This window comes from Manis javanica, chromosome X (assembly GCF_040802235.1).
Source record: "Manis javanica isolate MJ-LG chromosome X, MJ_LKY, whole genome shotgun sequence".
Lineage (NCBI taxonomy): Eukaryota > Metazoa > Chordata > Mammalia > Pholidota > Manidae > Manis > Manis javanica.
Genome location: NC_133174.1, coordinates 10,814,928 through 10,831,327, shown reverse-complemented (window position 1 = coordinate 10,831,327; position 16,400 = coordinate 10,814,928). Strand labels below are relative to the sequence as shown.

The following is a 16,400-nucleotide window of genomic DNA, read 5'->3' as shown; positions in this document are numbered from 1 at the left end:
ATGTAGAGTCAGCTGCATTCCTTGACCTTGATTTAGAATGTGGGAGATCCTTAAATGCGTGCCAGTGGCCCCATGGATGTACTCCCCAGGGTGGTGAAAGGTAATTAGGGTAAGTGTGAAAAACAACCATACCACCTGGCAGTTAAGGAGCTTTTCTCCTCTAACAGGTGTAATTGAATTGAGTGTGTTCAATATATGCTTGGAAATGTATGCAAATGAAGGGAGCAGTCAAAAGCATAAATAGAAGCAGCAACAAATGAATGAACAAACACTTCAATTCACACCCACATTTAGAAGACAGGGTGTATGCACTCAATGCTACTGCTATAACCTAGACTCAAAGATGGTGCATTGGGCATGTGTCTTGGATATTGACTGCTAAAAATCTTTGTTCCAACACCAATTCTGTGACACCTGCTGGGGGGTCCTGCAATTCAACTCTGACACTAACTGAATAACTCCACGGGCTGAAGGGTTTTGTCCTTTTTAAGATTGTTCTCCACTTTGGACACCAACCACAAGTGTCCCCAGGCCACTTACACTTCTGCCTGGTTGACTACAAATTTGGGACTTCCCGTAACCCCCTCAGGTTTCATAATTCTCCAGAATGATTCACAGAACTCAGGGAAACTCTATACTTACTATTACCATTTTATTATAAAGGGTGCAAACAAAGAGCCAGATGAAGAGATACAGAGGGCAAGGCCTAGGAGGGTCCCAAGTGCAGGAGCTTTTGTCCCCATGGAGTCAGGGTTTGCCACCCTCCTGGTACATCTGTAGGTTTACCAACCAGGGTGCTCCCTGAGTCTTGATGTCCAGAGTTCTTGTTGCAGTTTCATTACATAGGCGTGATTGAGTAAACCATTGGTTATGTGATTGAACTCATTCTCTAGCCTCCTTACTGCCCCTTGAGGTTAGGTGGCTGAAACTTCCAGCCTGACTTGGTTTTTCCTATCCTGAAGCATCTAGGAGCCACCATGAGTTATGTCCGCAGCACAAAAAAGATAGCCTGGTTACTCAGGAAATCCCAGAGGTTTTTGAAGCTCTGTGTCAGGAAGTAGGAACAAAGACTATATATATATAATTCTATCACAGCATCCATGGTTCCAGAGTTAGAATAATGAGTTCAAAGAGTTCTGTCATTAGAGCACTAAGTTTCTGTTAGTTCTGCCTCTTCTGTAGGTCACTGGATTCTTGCTTTTCTTCAGTAGTGTAAATGAACTGCTATCTCTCAAGCATTAGCTCATTCTCATAGCATATTTGAGTGCTTCCATTGAAATATGGTCTTGTATCATCATTAATCAGGTCATATGTATCCATGATGTTTCTTCCACATATCGAGTACCTTTGCTTTTGGAGGAACAAGGCGTTGTTAAATATTTTAAAGAGAGATTGAATCTGCCCATTGTTGATTCAGCAAGTAATCTGCTTTTCAAGTGGAAAAATATGGCTGACAGGTACGTGAAAGGAATTACTAATGTAATCTTCAATAATTCTTGGGTTGGGGGTAGGCCTGAGATGTACCTTAAAGGGTGCCTATGTCACATTTGAGTTTTTGTATATGTATGTGTTGGTCTGGATGTATCTAAAGCTCTAGCTAGACTTATGTCTAAATCTAGCTTTTGACTTTGCTCTACTTAAACCAAAGTGAATTAAAGGAATTTGGATTCCAGAGTGATTTTTAAAGAATCTTTTGATTTATTTATTAGTTTATTTCTTCATTCATGAATATTTTCAATAGTTTTAAATGTCACAGGTTTGTTTTGTTTTGCTTGTTTTTAAGATTTGGCTAATATTTCCTAAAGAAAATTTGTCAAATGAGAAGCTTTGGCTATATCATTATTGTTCCATCCTGTAGTCATTAACTCTCGATGTCATTATTAAAACCCCAGATTAATTTTAGCTTTAAGACAACCATATTAATTTCAGCTAGGATTGTCTCATTTAAAGTCATATGGAAATTAAATCCCTATAACCTACATTCTTTTACTAAATGTAGCCAAGGCGTGACTCTATAAAGTCCTGGCTGCCCAGCTTCTTGTGCAGCTTAGGAAGAAGCCGTAGGAGTAGATCTTAAGTCCTCATCACAAGAAAAAAAAATGGAACTATATGTGGTGGTAGGTGTTAACCAGACTTATTGTGGTGATCAATTCATAATATATACATATGTAATCATCATGTTGCACGCTCAAAACTAATATGCTAAATGTCAATTATATCTCAATACACAAAAAAGGTAAGCTGTGGTGTCAGGCCCTGTGGATTTAGACCCAGCTCCCCCTCCCATTAGCTGTGTGTGTGGTTGGATTAGTTGACCTCTCTGGGCTTGTTCTCCTGTCCAGATATAACAGGGGGGTGCTAGTACCCACACTGTGGCAGTTATGACAGAAATCATGTAAGGCCTTCACATCCTATGGGGCACTGAGTATTGGTTACTGATGTTGATAAGAATAGTTAAAATGATTGGATGGTGACAAAATCACTGGCCTTGGTACATGACTAGCAGATTGAAGATCTCTTGCCCTTTCCATTTAAAGATTTTAAAAGTGTTTTAGAATTGCTGAGGCAAATAGAATCAGGGATAAAGTGCACTTTCTGAACTTAGGTGCTCTACTGAATGGTGATAAATTAAGCCTCTGCCCTCCAGAAGGCTTAAGGAATCAGTCACTTTGTAGGAAGTTTCTGAGTAGCTTGGGGCAAATCCTCTTTAAACCTAGAAATTTTAATATTTTTTATTGGAATGAGCTCTAAATTATACTCTATGCTGCTGTGTTTTTTAAAGCTCGTGTTTGGTCTTTGTGTTAGCTTCCTGTGGCTGCTGTAACAAATTACCACAAACTGGGTGGGTTAAAAGAGCAGAAACTTACTCTCTCAGAGTTGTGGAGGCCAGAAGTCCAAACGCATCACCATGGCTGCTTCCTCTTGGAGGCTGTGAGGGCAGCGCCGCTGCATGTGTCTCCCCGGCCCTGAGGGCTGCTGGCCGGCCTCAGGCCTGTGACCGCATCAGTGCACTCTGCCTCTACTACTGCCTGCACTTGGCCTCTGTGTCTTCTCCCTTTCTCTTCTTTTGTAAGGATGCTTGTCTTTAGATTTAAGGCCCATCCTAATCCAGGCAGTTTGGAGGGTCCATCCTTTAGCGCCTGTCCCCACAGTACATCCTGTAGAGACATACACGGATGCAAACAGGCCAGAGGGCAGCATTGATTATGTAAGTCTTGTGCTGCTCAGAGGCCAGGGGTCCTGGTTGAACTGCATGGGAGAGCTTGCCTGGGACCTGCAGCCAAAATGGGGACACCCCTGCCTCCCTGGGCACCTGCCTGTAGGGGGATGGGCCTGCAGAGCAGACTCAGTGGCTGCCACTCACCAGCAGCTCCCAGCAGTGTCAGCTGCCTGCCTCTCGTGCCCAGTCCGAATGGTGAGGATGAGGGAGACGCTTGAATAGTGGGGGCAGTGCTCCGGGGGCCTGACCTGCAGGTCTGATGGGGAAAGAGCACAAGGAGTGGGCTCACATGTCCTTCCTGGATGGCAGCCCTCCTCCCTGGTAAGCTCCCTGTGGACTCCCCTGTCACACCCGGCTGCCGAGGGGGGCCTCCCTGCCAGGGAGACCAGCCACCAGTGAGCGGAAGGAGGGACTGGCGGTGTTGACTCCAGTCCTGCTTCCTCCCCAGAGCAGAGCTGATGGCCTTCCCTTGCTGGGGGAGTGGGGAGGCTGTGAGGTCTCAGCCACGCTGCTGTGGTCTGATGTGGCTGCCATCGCCACTTCCCTTGGGCCAAACACTGAGACCTTTGACATTGTCTCAAGTTGGCTTGACACCAATTTACTTTGTTACTCGCATCCTTTGTGTAGAGATGGGGTGAAGCAGGACGGCCATGCGATCTCCAGAGCAGCATAAAATTAAGTGAAAGGTTTAGCAGCCTTTTTGCAGGTACTTTAGTAGCCTGCCTAGGAAGTCATCTTTACTGTTGGTTTTGACTTCTTAGCTTCTTGTGTATTTTTCCCCTCACCGCCTTGGCAACCACTTCTCTTGCTCTCTGGGCTAATGGTGGTATGGAAGAGGTATATTCCTCATCATAGTCACATTTTTGTCCCAAGATTTGGGGAAGGATTTGCTTCACAGCCCTAGAACATCTTCGGCTCCAAGACAATCATTTCCATGCACTTAATGCCAGCCCAGACATTTGTCAGGTTCGTGGAACAGATTTCCTGACAAAAGCAACAGTAAAGATTGTGTCTCTAATGGTGAAATGTGATTGAGCATCTTATGTAGAATGGAACTTTCTCATAAAAATGATCTAAATGGCATGTAGTATTTTAAATAGTTCTCTCAGCGCCATGCTTCAGGCATGCCGTGAATAACCTGGCGTTTGTGGGCCAGCTGGGAATGTAACCATTTTTAATATAGACACTTAGAGTGCCGTTTCTTATGTAATGTCACCTTATGAATGAATTTAAGGACAGCTCATATGTATGAGATGGGGACAGCTTTATTATTTTTAATGCTTTTAGCTTTTTCTCTGATACACTCTCCTATTTGTGTCTGTGCCTGCTTCCATATGCCAATGTTGGGATTTCTTAGGACTTTGAAATATGTTGGCATACAGATTTTAGTTCTGTAGAGGTGGTTGTGGGGATAGGAGTCATGTACATCAAGTTTGGAGTTTGTCTGCTTCTAAGATTCACCTCGGGGTAAGAACAGCAGCTGTCATTATGTTTGTGATGTTACGTTGTATGTGTATAAGCTTTAAGCGTAACCTTTCCAGGTGTGAAAGGTTACAGAAACGTGTTGCATAGCCCTGGTTGGCAAAGACACCAAGTTCAGGGACTGCTACACCTCCGTGTTCAAAGCCCTGGAACACTCGGCCTTGGCTGTCAGCCACAAGTTGAACCTGATGGTGAGCTCCCAGCCGACTCTTCCACATATTTCACGCGTTCACTCTGATATCTTGTGTTTCTGAGAGGCAGGTTGTGTCGAAGGATCCCTGAGACCACCTCCAGGATTAATGGTGCATCAGAAGGACACACAGTACTCAACATCTAGTCAGACTTAGGGCTCAGATTTATTACAGCGAAAGAACACAGAGCAGAATCAGCGAAGGGAAAAGGTGCATGCGATGAATCCGAGGGAAACCTGGGGCAAGCTTCTAAGAGTTCTCCCTGAGTGAAGGCTCACAAGCTGAGCCTCCTTCTCCCAGCAGTGAGCTATGGTAACACAGGTGAAGTGCTGTCACCAGGGCAGCTCATTAGAGCTTCAGCACTCGGGTGTTTATTGGGGGCTGGTCACATTGGCACCCTCCACCTACCAAGTACCCAAATTCTAGACTCCCAGAAGGAAAGCAGGCATTCAGCATAAAGCATGTTTGTACTAACACTGCAGGCACACGGGGCCACTTCTCATTCCTGGGAATGGTGGGAACCCTCCTCAAATCCATGTTCCCAGATGCCAGCCAAGGAACCCTGTAAGCAGGTCTTTTCAAGGAGAGCAGTCATGCCTCCCATATTAACTTTTTTCTGCATACAGGTTTAAGGCACAATTTTTGAAATTAGGCTTTGCACATCCAGGGAAATAAATGCATTATGTTTATTTAAGGACATTGTGTTTACCTAATAAGAAAATAATAGAACATTTGACCCCTTAGCATTGGAATTGAACCCAGATTTTAAAAATGCTGTATTCTACTTTTAAACGTGGATGAGTGCTGTCTCGCAAATCGTGATCATTTGTTTTTGTTTTAATTTTTTATTAAGGTATTACTGATACACACTCTTATGAAGGTTTCACATGAAAAAACAATGTGGTTACTACATTTACCCATATTATCAAGTCCCCACCCATACCCCAATGCAGTCGCTGTCCGTCAATGATGTGCCTTCTCTGGGCTACACTGTTTTCCCCGTGATCCCGCACACCATGTGTACTAAACATAATATTCATCAATTCCCTTCTCCCTCCCTCCCCACACCCCTCCCACACCCCTCTCCTTTTGTAACCACTAGTTCCTTCTTGGGTTCTCTGAATCTTCTGCTATTTTGTTCCTTCAGTTTTGCTTCGTTGTTATAGTCCACAAATGAAAGAAATCATTTGGCACTTGTCTTTCTCCTCTTGGCTTATTTCACTGAGCATAATGTCCTCCAGCTCCATCCATGTTGTTGCAAATGGTAGGATTTGTTTTCTTCTTATGGCTGAATAATATTCCTTTGTGTATATGTACCACATCTTCTTTATCCATTCATCTACTGATGGACACTTAGGTTGCTTCCATTTCTTGGCTATTGTAAATAGTGCTGCGATAAACATAGGGGTGCATCTGTCTTTTTGAATCTGAGAAGTTGTATTCTTTGGGTAAATTCCAAGGAGTGGAATGGTCAAATGGTATTTCTATTTTTAGTTTTTTGAGAAACCTCCATATTGTTTTCCACAATGGTTGAACTAGCTGATATTCCCACCAGCAGTGTAGGAAGGTTCCTCTTTCTCTGCATCCTCGCAAACATTTGTTCTTAGTCTTTTTGATGCTGGCCATCCTTACTGGTGTGAGGTGATATCTCATTGTAGTTTTAATTTGCATTTTTCTGATGATTAGCAATGTGGATCATCTTTTCATGTGTCCTTTGGCCATCTGAATTTCTTCTTTGGAGAACTGTCTCTTCACATCCTCTGCCCATTTGTTAATTGGGTTATTTGCTTTTTGGGTGTTGAGGCTTCTAAGTTCTTTATGCATTTTGGATGTTAACCCCTTGTCAGATATGTCATTTACAAATATATTCTCCTATATTGTAGGATGCCTTTTTGTTCTGTTGATGGTGTCCTTTACCATACAGAAACTTTTTAGTTTGATGTAGTCCCATGAGTTCATTTTTGCTTTTGTTTCCTGTGCTCGAGGAGATGTGTTTAGGAAAAAGTTGCTCATGCTTATATTCAGGAGATTTTTGCTTATGTTGTCTTCTAAGAGTTTTATGGTTTCATGACTTACATTCAGGGCTTTGATCCATTTCGAGTACTCTTTTGTGTATGGGGTTAAACAATAATCCAGTTTCATTCTCTTGCATGTAGCTGTCCAGTTTTGCCAATACCATCTGTTGAAGAGGCTGTCATTTCCCCATTGTATGTCTATGCCTCCTTTATCATATATTAATTGACCATATATGGTTGGGTTTATATCAGGGTTCTCTAGTCTCTTCCATCAGTCTATGGGTCTGTTCTTGTGCCAGTACCAAATTGTCTTGATTACTGTGGCTTTGTAGTAGAGCTTGAAGTTGTGGAACATAATCCCCCAGCCTTATTCTTCCTTCCCAGGATTGCTTTGGCTATTTGGGGTCTTTTGTGTTTCCATATGAATTTTAGAATGATTTTCTCTAGTTCGTTGAAGAATGCTGTTGGTATTTTGATAGGAATTGCATTGAATCTGTAGATTGCTTTAGGCAGGATGGCCGTTTGACAATATTAATTCTTCCTATCCATGAGCATGGGATGTGTTTCCATTTATTGGTATCTTCCTTAATTTCTCTCATGAGTGTCTTGTAGTTTTCAGAGTATAGGTCTTTCACTTCCTTGGTTAGGTTTATTCCTAGGTATTTTATTCTTTTGAATGCAATTGTGAATGGAATTTTTTTCCTGATTTCTCCTTCTGCTAGTTCATCATTAGTGTATAGGAAAGCGTAGTTCATCATTAGTGTATAGGAAAGCAACAGATTTCTGTGTATTAATTTTGTACCCTGCAACTTTGCTGAATTCAGATATTAGATCTAGTAGTTTTGGAGTGGATTCTTGAGGGTTTTTTATGTATAATATCATGTCATCTGCAGACAGTGACAGTTTAACTTCTTCCTTGCCAATCTGGATGCCTTGTATTTCTTTGTGTTGTCTGATTGCCATGGCTAGGACCTCTAGTACTGTGTTGAATAGAAGTGGGGAAAGTGGGGATCCTTGTCTTGTTCCCGATTTTAAAGGAAAAGCTTTCAGCTTCTCACTGTGAAGTATGATGTTGGCCGTGGGTTTGTCATATATGGCCTTTATTGTGTTGAGGTACTTACCCTCTATACCCATTTTGTTGAGAGTTTTTATCATGAATGGGTGTTGAATTTTGCCAAATGCTTTTTCAGCATCTATGGAAATGATCATGTGGTTTTTGTCCTTCTTTTTGTTGATGTGGTGGATGATGTTGATGGATTTTCGAATGTTGTAGCATCCTTGCATCCCTGGAATAAATCTTACTTGATTATGGTGTGTGATCTTTTTGATGTTATTTTTGAACTTGGTTTGCTGATATTTTGTTGAGTATTTTTGCATCTATGTTCATCAGAGATATTGGTCTGTAATTTTCCTTTTTTGTGGCGTCTTTGACTGGTTTTGGTATTAGAGTGATGCTGGCCTCATAATACCAGCATGAGTTTTGAACTATTCCCTAGTCTTCTACTCTTTGGAAAACTTAAGGAGGATAGGTATTAGGTCTTCACTAAATGTTTGATAAAATTCAATGGTGAAGCCATCTCGTCCAGGAGTTTTGTTCTTAGGTAGTTTTTTGATTACCAGTTCGATTTCGTTGCTGGTAATTGGTCTGTTCAAATTTTCTGTTTATTCCTTGGTCAGTCGTGGAAGGTTGTATTTTTCTAGAAAATTGTCCATTTCTTCTAGGTTATCCAATTTGCTAGCATACAATTTTTCATAGTGTTCTCTAGTATTTCTTTGTATTTCTGGGTGTCTGTAGTGATTTTTCATTTCTCGTTTCTGATTCTGCTAATGTGTGTAGACTCTTTGTTTCTTGGTAAGTCTGACTAGGGGTTTATCTATTTTGTTTATTTTCTCAAAGAACCAGCTCTTGTTTCATTGATTCTTTCTAGTGTTTTATTCTTCTCAATTTTATTTATTTCTGCTCTAATCTTTATTATGTCCTACCTTCTCCCGACTTTTGACCTCATTTGTTCTTTTTCTAGTTTTGTTAATTGTGAGTTTAGATTGCATATCTGGGACTGTTCTTCTTTCCTGAGGTAGGCCTGTATTGCAGTATACATTCCTCTTAGCAACGCCTTTTCTGCGTCCCACAGATTTTACAGTGTTGAATTATTGTTGTCATTTGTCTCCATATATTGCTTGATCTGTGTATTTATTTGGTCATTGATCCATTGGTTATTTAGGAGGATGTTGTGAAGCCTCCCTGTGTTTGTGGGCTTTTTCATTTTCTTTCATAATTTATTTCTAGTTTCATACCTTTGTTGTCTGAGAAACTGGTTGGTACTATTTCAATGTTTTTGAATTTACTGAGGCTCTTTTTGTGACCTAGTATATGATCTATTCTTGAAAATGTTGCATGTGCACTTGAGAAGAATGTGTATTCAGCTGCTTTTGGGTGTAGAGTTCTATAGATGTCTGGTAGGTCCATCTGTTCTAATGTGTTGTTCAGTGCCTCTGTCTCCTTACTTATTTTGTCTGGTTTATCTGTCCTTCAGAGTGAGTGGAGTGTTGAAGTCTCCTAGAATGAATGCATTGCGTTCTATTTCCCCTTTTAGTTCTGTTAGTATTTGTTTCACATATGTAGGTGCTCCTGTGTTGGGAGTCTAGATATTTCTAATGGTTATATCTTCTTGTTGTATTGACCCCTTTATCATTATGTAATGTCCTTCTCTGTCTCTTGTGACTTTCTTTGTTTTGAAGTCTATTTTGTCTGATGGAAGTACTGCAGCACCTGCTTTTTTCTCTCTATTAGTTGCATGAAATATCTTTTTCCATCCCTTCACTTTTAGTCTGTGCATGTCTTTGGGTTTGAGATGAGTCTCTTGTAAGCAGCATATAGATGGGTCTTGTTTTTTTATCCATTCAGTGACCCTGTGTCTTTTGATTGGTGCATTCAGTCCATTTACGTTTAGGGTGATTATCGATAGGTATGTACTTATTGCCATGCAGACTTTAGATTCGTGGTTACCAAAGGTTCAAGGTTAACTTCCTTACTATCTAAGAGTCTAACTTATCTCCTTTAATATGCTATTACAAACACAATGTAAGGGTTCTTTTCTTTTTCTCCTTTTTCTTCCTCCTCTATTCTTTATATATTAGGTATCATATTCTGTACTCTTTGTCTATTCCTTGATTAACTTTGGGGATAGTTGGTTTAATTTTGCATTTGCTTAGTAACTGGCTATTCTACTTCATTTACTGTGGTTTTATTACCTCTGGTGACAGCTATTGAACCTTAGGAGCACTTCCATCTATAGCAGTCCCTCCAAAATACACTGTAGACATGGTTTTTGGGAGGTAAATTCTCTCAGTTTTTGCTTATCTGGAAATTGTTTAATCCCTTCTTCAAATTTAAATGATAATCTTGCCAGATAAAGTAATCTTGGTTCCAGGCCTTTCTCCTTCATTGCATTAAATACATCATGCCACTCCATTCTGGCCTGTAATGTTTTTGCTGAGAAGTCTGATGTTAGCCTTATAGGCTTTCCTTTGTATGTGATCTTATTTCTCTCTCTGGCTGCTTTTAATAGTCTGTCCTTATCTGTGATCTTTGCCATTTTAATTGCTATATGTCTTGGTGTTATCTTCCTTGGTTCCCTTGTATTGGGAGATCTGTGGATCTCCATGGCCTGAGAGACTATCTCCTTCCCCAGATTGGGGACGTTTTCAGCAATTACCTCCTCAAAGATACTTTCTATCCCTTTCTCTCTCTCTTCTTCTTCTGGTATCCCTGTAATGCAAATATTGTTCCCTTTGGATTGGTCACACAGTTCTCTCAATATTCTTTCATTCTTAGACATTGTTTTTTTCTCTCTGTGCCTCAGCTTCTTTGTATTCCTCTTCTCTAGTTTCTATTTCATTTATCTTCTCCTCCACCATTTTCAACCTGCTTTCAATACACTCCATTGTGCTCTTCAACGATTGGATCTCTGACCTGAATTCATTCCTGAGTTCTTGGATGTCTTTCCTTACCTCCATTAGCATGTTAATTATTTTTATTTTGAACTCCCTTTCAGGAAGAGTCATGAGGTCCACGTCATCTTTCTCAGGGGTTATATTAATTTTACTCTGGACAAGGTTCCTTTGGCGTTTCATCTTTGTGTATGCTACCCTCTAGTGTCCAGAAGCTCTATTCTGGAGCTGCTCAGCCCTTGAAGCAATGTCGGGGATCGCAGGGGAGTGCGATTAGTGCCTGGGGGGAGGAACGTGCTGTTTTCTCCTCCTGGCTGCTATGCCTGTCTCCACTGCCTGAGCCAGTGGGCTGAGCACACAGGTATAAGCTTTTGTACCAGAGCAGCTGGATATGGATCCCTGATTTCCACATGTGGCTGAAATCTCAGTCTCTCCAAGAATTGTGCCTGTCTTTAACTTTCCAATCCATAATCATGCGAGTCTCATGAAAGCACCATGAAATGTAGGTTTGTGCTTCTAGCGCAGATCTCCGGAGCTAGGTATTCAGCAGTCCCAGGCCTTCCACTCCCTCCCTGCTCAGTTTCTCTTCCTCTCCCCGGTGAGCTGGGGTGGGTCGAGGGCTTGGATCCCTCTGGGACACAGCTCTGGTACGTTACCCTGTTCCATGAGGTCTGCTCTTTTCTCCAGATGTGTGCAGTCTGGCTCAGTCCTCTTTCCTGTTGCTCTCTCAGGATTAGTTGTATTAATATATTTTCTTATTATATGCGGTTTTAGGAGGAAGCCTCTGTCTCACCTGTCAGCCTGCCATCTTTAATTCTCTGTTGATACATTGATTATTTAGGAGCATGTTGTTAATACTCCATGTGTTTGTGAGCCTTTTTGTTTTCTTTGTACAATTTATTTCTAGTTTTATACTTCTGTGATCTGAGAAGTTGGTTGGTAGAATTTCAATCTTTTTGAATTTACTGAGGCTCTTTTTGTGTCCTAGTATGTGGTCTGTTCTGGCAAATGTTCCATGTGAACCTGAGAAGAATGTGTATCCTGCTTTGGGTGTAGAGCTCTGTGGATGTCTGTTAGGTCCATCTGTTCTAGTGTGTTGTTCAGTGCCTCCGTGCCCTTACTTATTTTCTGTCTGGTGGATCTGTCCTTTGGAGTGAGTGGTGTGTTGAAGTCTCCTAGAACGAATGTATTGCATTCTGTTTCCTCCTTTAATTCTGTTAGTATTTGTTTCACATATGTTGATGGTCCTGTGTTGGGTGCATAGATATTTATAATGGTTATACCTCTTGTTGGACTGACACCTTTATCGTTATGTTATGACCTTCTTTAACTCTTGTTACTCTTTGTTTTGAAGTCTATTTTGTCTGATACTAGTACTGCAGCACCTGCTTTTTCCTCCCTATTATTTGCATGAAATATCTTTTTCCATCCCTTGACTTTTAGTCTGTGCTTGTCTTTGGGTTTGATATGAATCTCTTATAAGGAACATATAGATGGATCTTGCTTTTTTATCCATTCTATTACTCTGTGTGTTTTGATTGGTGCATTCAGTCCATTAACATTTAGGGTGATTATCAATAGATTTGTACTTATTGGCATTGCAGGCTTTGGATTCGTGGTTACAGAGGTTCAAGGGTAGCTTCTTTACTATCTAACTGTCTAACTTTAACTCACTTATTACCATATTATAAACACAGTCTGATGATTCTTTATTTCTCTCCCTTCTTATTCTTCCTCCTCCATTCTTTATATGTTAGGTGTTTTATACTGTACTCTTTTGTGTTTCCCTTGACTGAGTTTGTGGGTAGCTCATTTTCTTTTTTACCTTTAGTTAGTATTTGCTTGGTCTGCTTTCTTTGGTGTGATTTCATTTTCTCTGGTGACATCTATTTAGCCTTAGGAGTCCTTCCATCTAGAGCAGTTCCTTTAAAATAGCCTGTAGAGGTGTTTTGTGGGAGGCAAATTCCCTCAACTTTTGTTTGTCTGGGAATTGTTTAATCCCTCCTTCAAATTTAAGTGATAATCTTGCTGGATACAGTATTCTTGGTTATAGGCCCTTCTGTTTCATTTCATAAAATACATGCCTTTCTCTTCTGGCCTGTTCTTGTCCTTGATCTTTGCCATTTTAATTATTATGTGTCTTGGTGTTGTCCTCCTTGGGTCCCTTGTGTTGGGAGATCTGTGGGCTTCCATGGTCTGAGAGACTATTTCCTTCCCCAGCATGGGGAAGTTTTCAGCAATTATTTCTTCAAAGACACTTTCTATCCCTTTTTCTCTCTCTTCTTCTTCTGGTACCCCTATTATATGAATATTGTTCCTTTTGGATTGGTCACACAGTTCTCTTAATATTCTTTCATTCCTAGAGATCCTTTTCCCTCTGCCTCAGCTTCTCTGTATTCCTGTTCTCTGATTTCTATTCCATCAACAGTCTCTTACACCTCATCCAGTCTGCTCTTAAGTCCTCCCATTGATCGTTTCATTTTTGTTATCTCCCTCTGGACTTCATCCCTTAGGTCTTGCATATTTCTCTGCTGCTCCATCAGCATGTTTATGACTTTTATTTTGAATTGTTTTCAGGAAGATTGGTTATATCTGTCTTACCAGACCCTCTCTCTGGTGTTGTTTGAGAGATTTTTGACTGGACCAGGTTCTTCTGCCTTTTCGTGGTGATAGAAGTGATCGCCCACAAGTGGGGCTTGTGTCAGCTGGGAGAATAAAGTCCCTTCCTGCTTGCTGTTCACCTTGCCTTTCTGCACTGCCTGTGTCAGTTACCCACACACAGGGAGCAGTCTCTGGGTTAATTCTCTGAGCTGCTGTGGGCTGGGCAGCCCTCGGGATGGCCTAGGGCACTGCCAGTGGTCGCAGGTGCACGGCGTGTGTTCTACAAGAACAGCACCCCTTCTTGCCTTCCAGACTTTGCGCTGGCTCCCTCTGTCTGTCCTGGGCAGCTGCATGCTGGTGGCAGCCTCTGGGTCTGGCCTGTTTAGGTGTGTGCTGGGAGAAGACTCTTGTGTGGTTGCTGTCAGCGGGACTGCCCCCCAGTTGGTCCACAGCAATGGCACATCAGCCGGTTTGCTTGCAGTACTGGTGGTGGGGAATGAAGTGCAGGCTGCTTATCACCATGAAGGGCTTCAGAGCTGTGTTGCCACCCAGGGGGTTAGGGTGCCTGAAGTTCCTTAAGATTCCCAGCCTGCTGGGCTGAGTGTGCCAGGACGAATTTGCCCACCTGTTAAATCCTTGTCCCTTTAAGACTTTTAAAGTGCCCGCTTTTCTCTTGTCCCAGGGTAGCCGGCTGTCAGGACCCGCTCATAGTCTCCATCTGGGATTTTACTTTTCCATTTCTCTAATATCCAGTACACCATGCAATGTGTGTCTGTGCTCCCAGTGCAGATTACTAGGGCTGGTTATTTAGTAGTCCTGTGCTTCTACTACCTTCCCACTCTGTTTCTTTTCCTCCCGCCAGGGAGCTGGGGTGGGGGGAGTGTTTGCGTCCCGCCAGGTCACAGCTTTGTATCTTACCCCCTTCATGAGATGCTGAGTTCTTGCAGATGTAGATGTAGCCTGCCTGTTGTACTGTATCTTCTGGTCTCTCTTTTAGAAATAGTTGTATTTGCTGTAGTTTCAAAATATATATGATTTTGGGAGGAGATTTCTGCCACCCTAGTCATGCCACCATCTTGCGCCTGATCATTTGTATTTTAAAATCAGTATTATGGGTAAGCAGAGGTGGAGTTATATATGGCTTGAGTATATTCTTTATCTTTGTTAAATATACAAATAGTTTGTGCTTAGTTTAGCATTTTAAACAAAACATATAAAATGCAGAAAGCAGAAGATTCCTTCTCCCTGAAATCCCCCTTCTCTGTTGTACCTTGCATGCCCAGTGTGATCCATGTCTTTCTAGACTTTTCTCTGTCTCTGTAGGTGTTTGTATGTAATCATATCAATATGGGTACATGATGGTTTAAGCAAGCCTTATTGTCTTAAATGGTGAAACCTTTATTCAGTGAGTAAAAAGATACATTTGTTATAGGTTCAAGAAATTTAGTAACTTCCACTTGGATATCAGCTTAGGACCTCTGTGACTTTTCTCTCTTTTCCAGCCTCTTCCTTTCCTGATCACTTTCTATTAGGATCTTTCCAGGGAATATTTCACTTCCTGCTCTTCCCACTCTCCCTAGTCCCCCCCACTCCCTTGCACAGAAAACAATAGAAAAATTGTTTATACATCTTCTATAAAGCCTTTACAATTTTGAATTTTAAGCTACATTCAGATACTAATTTTTACAAAAGAAATACTAAAATAATGTAGCTATCAGGACTTTTATGTACATAGGAATTGTTCTGCTTGATTTTTCACTTAACAGAATTCGTTGACATTAGCTTCTACTAAGTACTGTTTGAATTGTGGTCTTGTCACGTTCTTTGAAGACCAATGTGCTGCTGTATTCATCGCGTCTGGCTTGTTACAGCAACTTGTGACTGGTTTCGTTTTCCCTCCATCTTCCACGCTGTAGCAGAGTGACCTTTCTAAAACTACTCTCTGTTCTCTCTGTTCCTTAAGACCTTTTAGTGGCTTCAAGTATATGGAACTCCGCTTGCTGGCTGGAGCCTCTTTGGAGGGCCCCACAGTGGCCACCCCTTTTTTTCCTGCAAGGTTTCATACAGGTTCTTCCCTCCCCCCGTCCCTTTCTCTCTGTAAACCTTCCTGCCTGCCTTCCCACATGCACACACATGCTCATCTTGCTTCCACTCAACCTTGAGGGCTTAGCTTCTTGGACATCCCCACCCCAGAGGTCTTCCCCAATGAGGCTCCTTCCCTCTTTTACCCCTGTGCCCAGTCTAGGTTAGGTGCAGCTTCTAGTCACTTCCACAGCATTCTGTTCTTTGCCCGTGGAAGCTGTTATCACACTGTGCTGTGGATGCCTGTTTGTTTGGTTTTGTAATATCCCTGAAAGATTATAAGAGCCAGAAGACAGAGATCATGCTTTTCAATCTTGAATGACCAGTACAGTGTTTGCACAATAAGTAGTGATTGAATACTTGTGCCTGTCATCGTGTTAGAAGGCTGTAGTATTTTTGAGTACTTATTTTTCTTAAATGGTCTTTTAACCTGTTGATTGTTTTTTAGTACATAGACTCCATTGATCTGGAGCAGAGCACTGAAACTGAGGACCCTGTGAAGTTCCATGAAGCATGGCAGAAGCTATGCAAAGCTGAGTGAGTACCCGGGACTGTGCCTGCCAGTTAGGAGAGTGCCATTGTGCTTTTTCCATAATGACTCAACTTACCCCAATTACTAATTTCTGTGTATTTTGAAAGGTAGTCTGGAGTACTTGTGGTCTTTAGGGATGGTAGTGCCACATTCACATCACCTTTGCATTGAAATGTGCCATGTTAATGTCAGTGGCATGTGCAGTGGACATCGTTTTCCTGGAGGGAGAATGGGGGTCCTGTATTGGAGACAAAGTATGATGATTCTCCTGAAAGATGCAGGGATGGGTTTTAACATATACAAAGTGAAAGTATAGGAACCACAAC

General features: G+C 41.7%; 1 protein-coding gene across 1 annotated transcript in view; it reads left to right on the top strand.

The window, feature by feature from the left end:
- CTPS2 (CTP synthase 2) overlaps positions 1-16,400 on the top strand; it is a 128,701-nt gene that overhangs the window by 26,448 nt on the left and 85,853 nt on the right. The window contains 4 exon segments of the mRNA XM_073227464.1: positions 1,306-1,457; positions 4,762-4,789; positions 4,792-4,893; positions 15,991-16,079. Coding sequence (XP_073083565.1) covers positions 1,306-1,457; positions 4,762-4,789; positions 4,792-4,893; positions 15,991-16,079 — 371 coding nt within the window.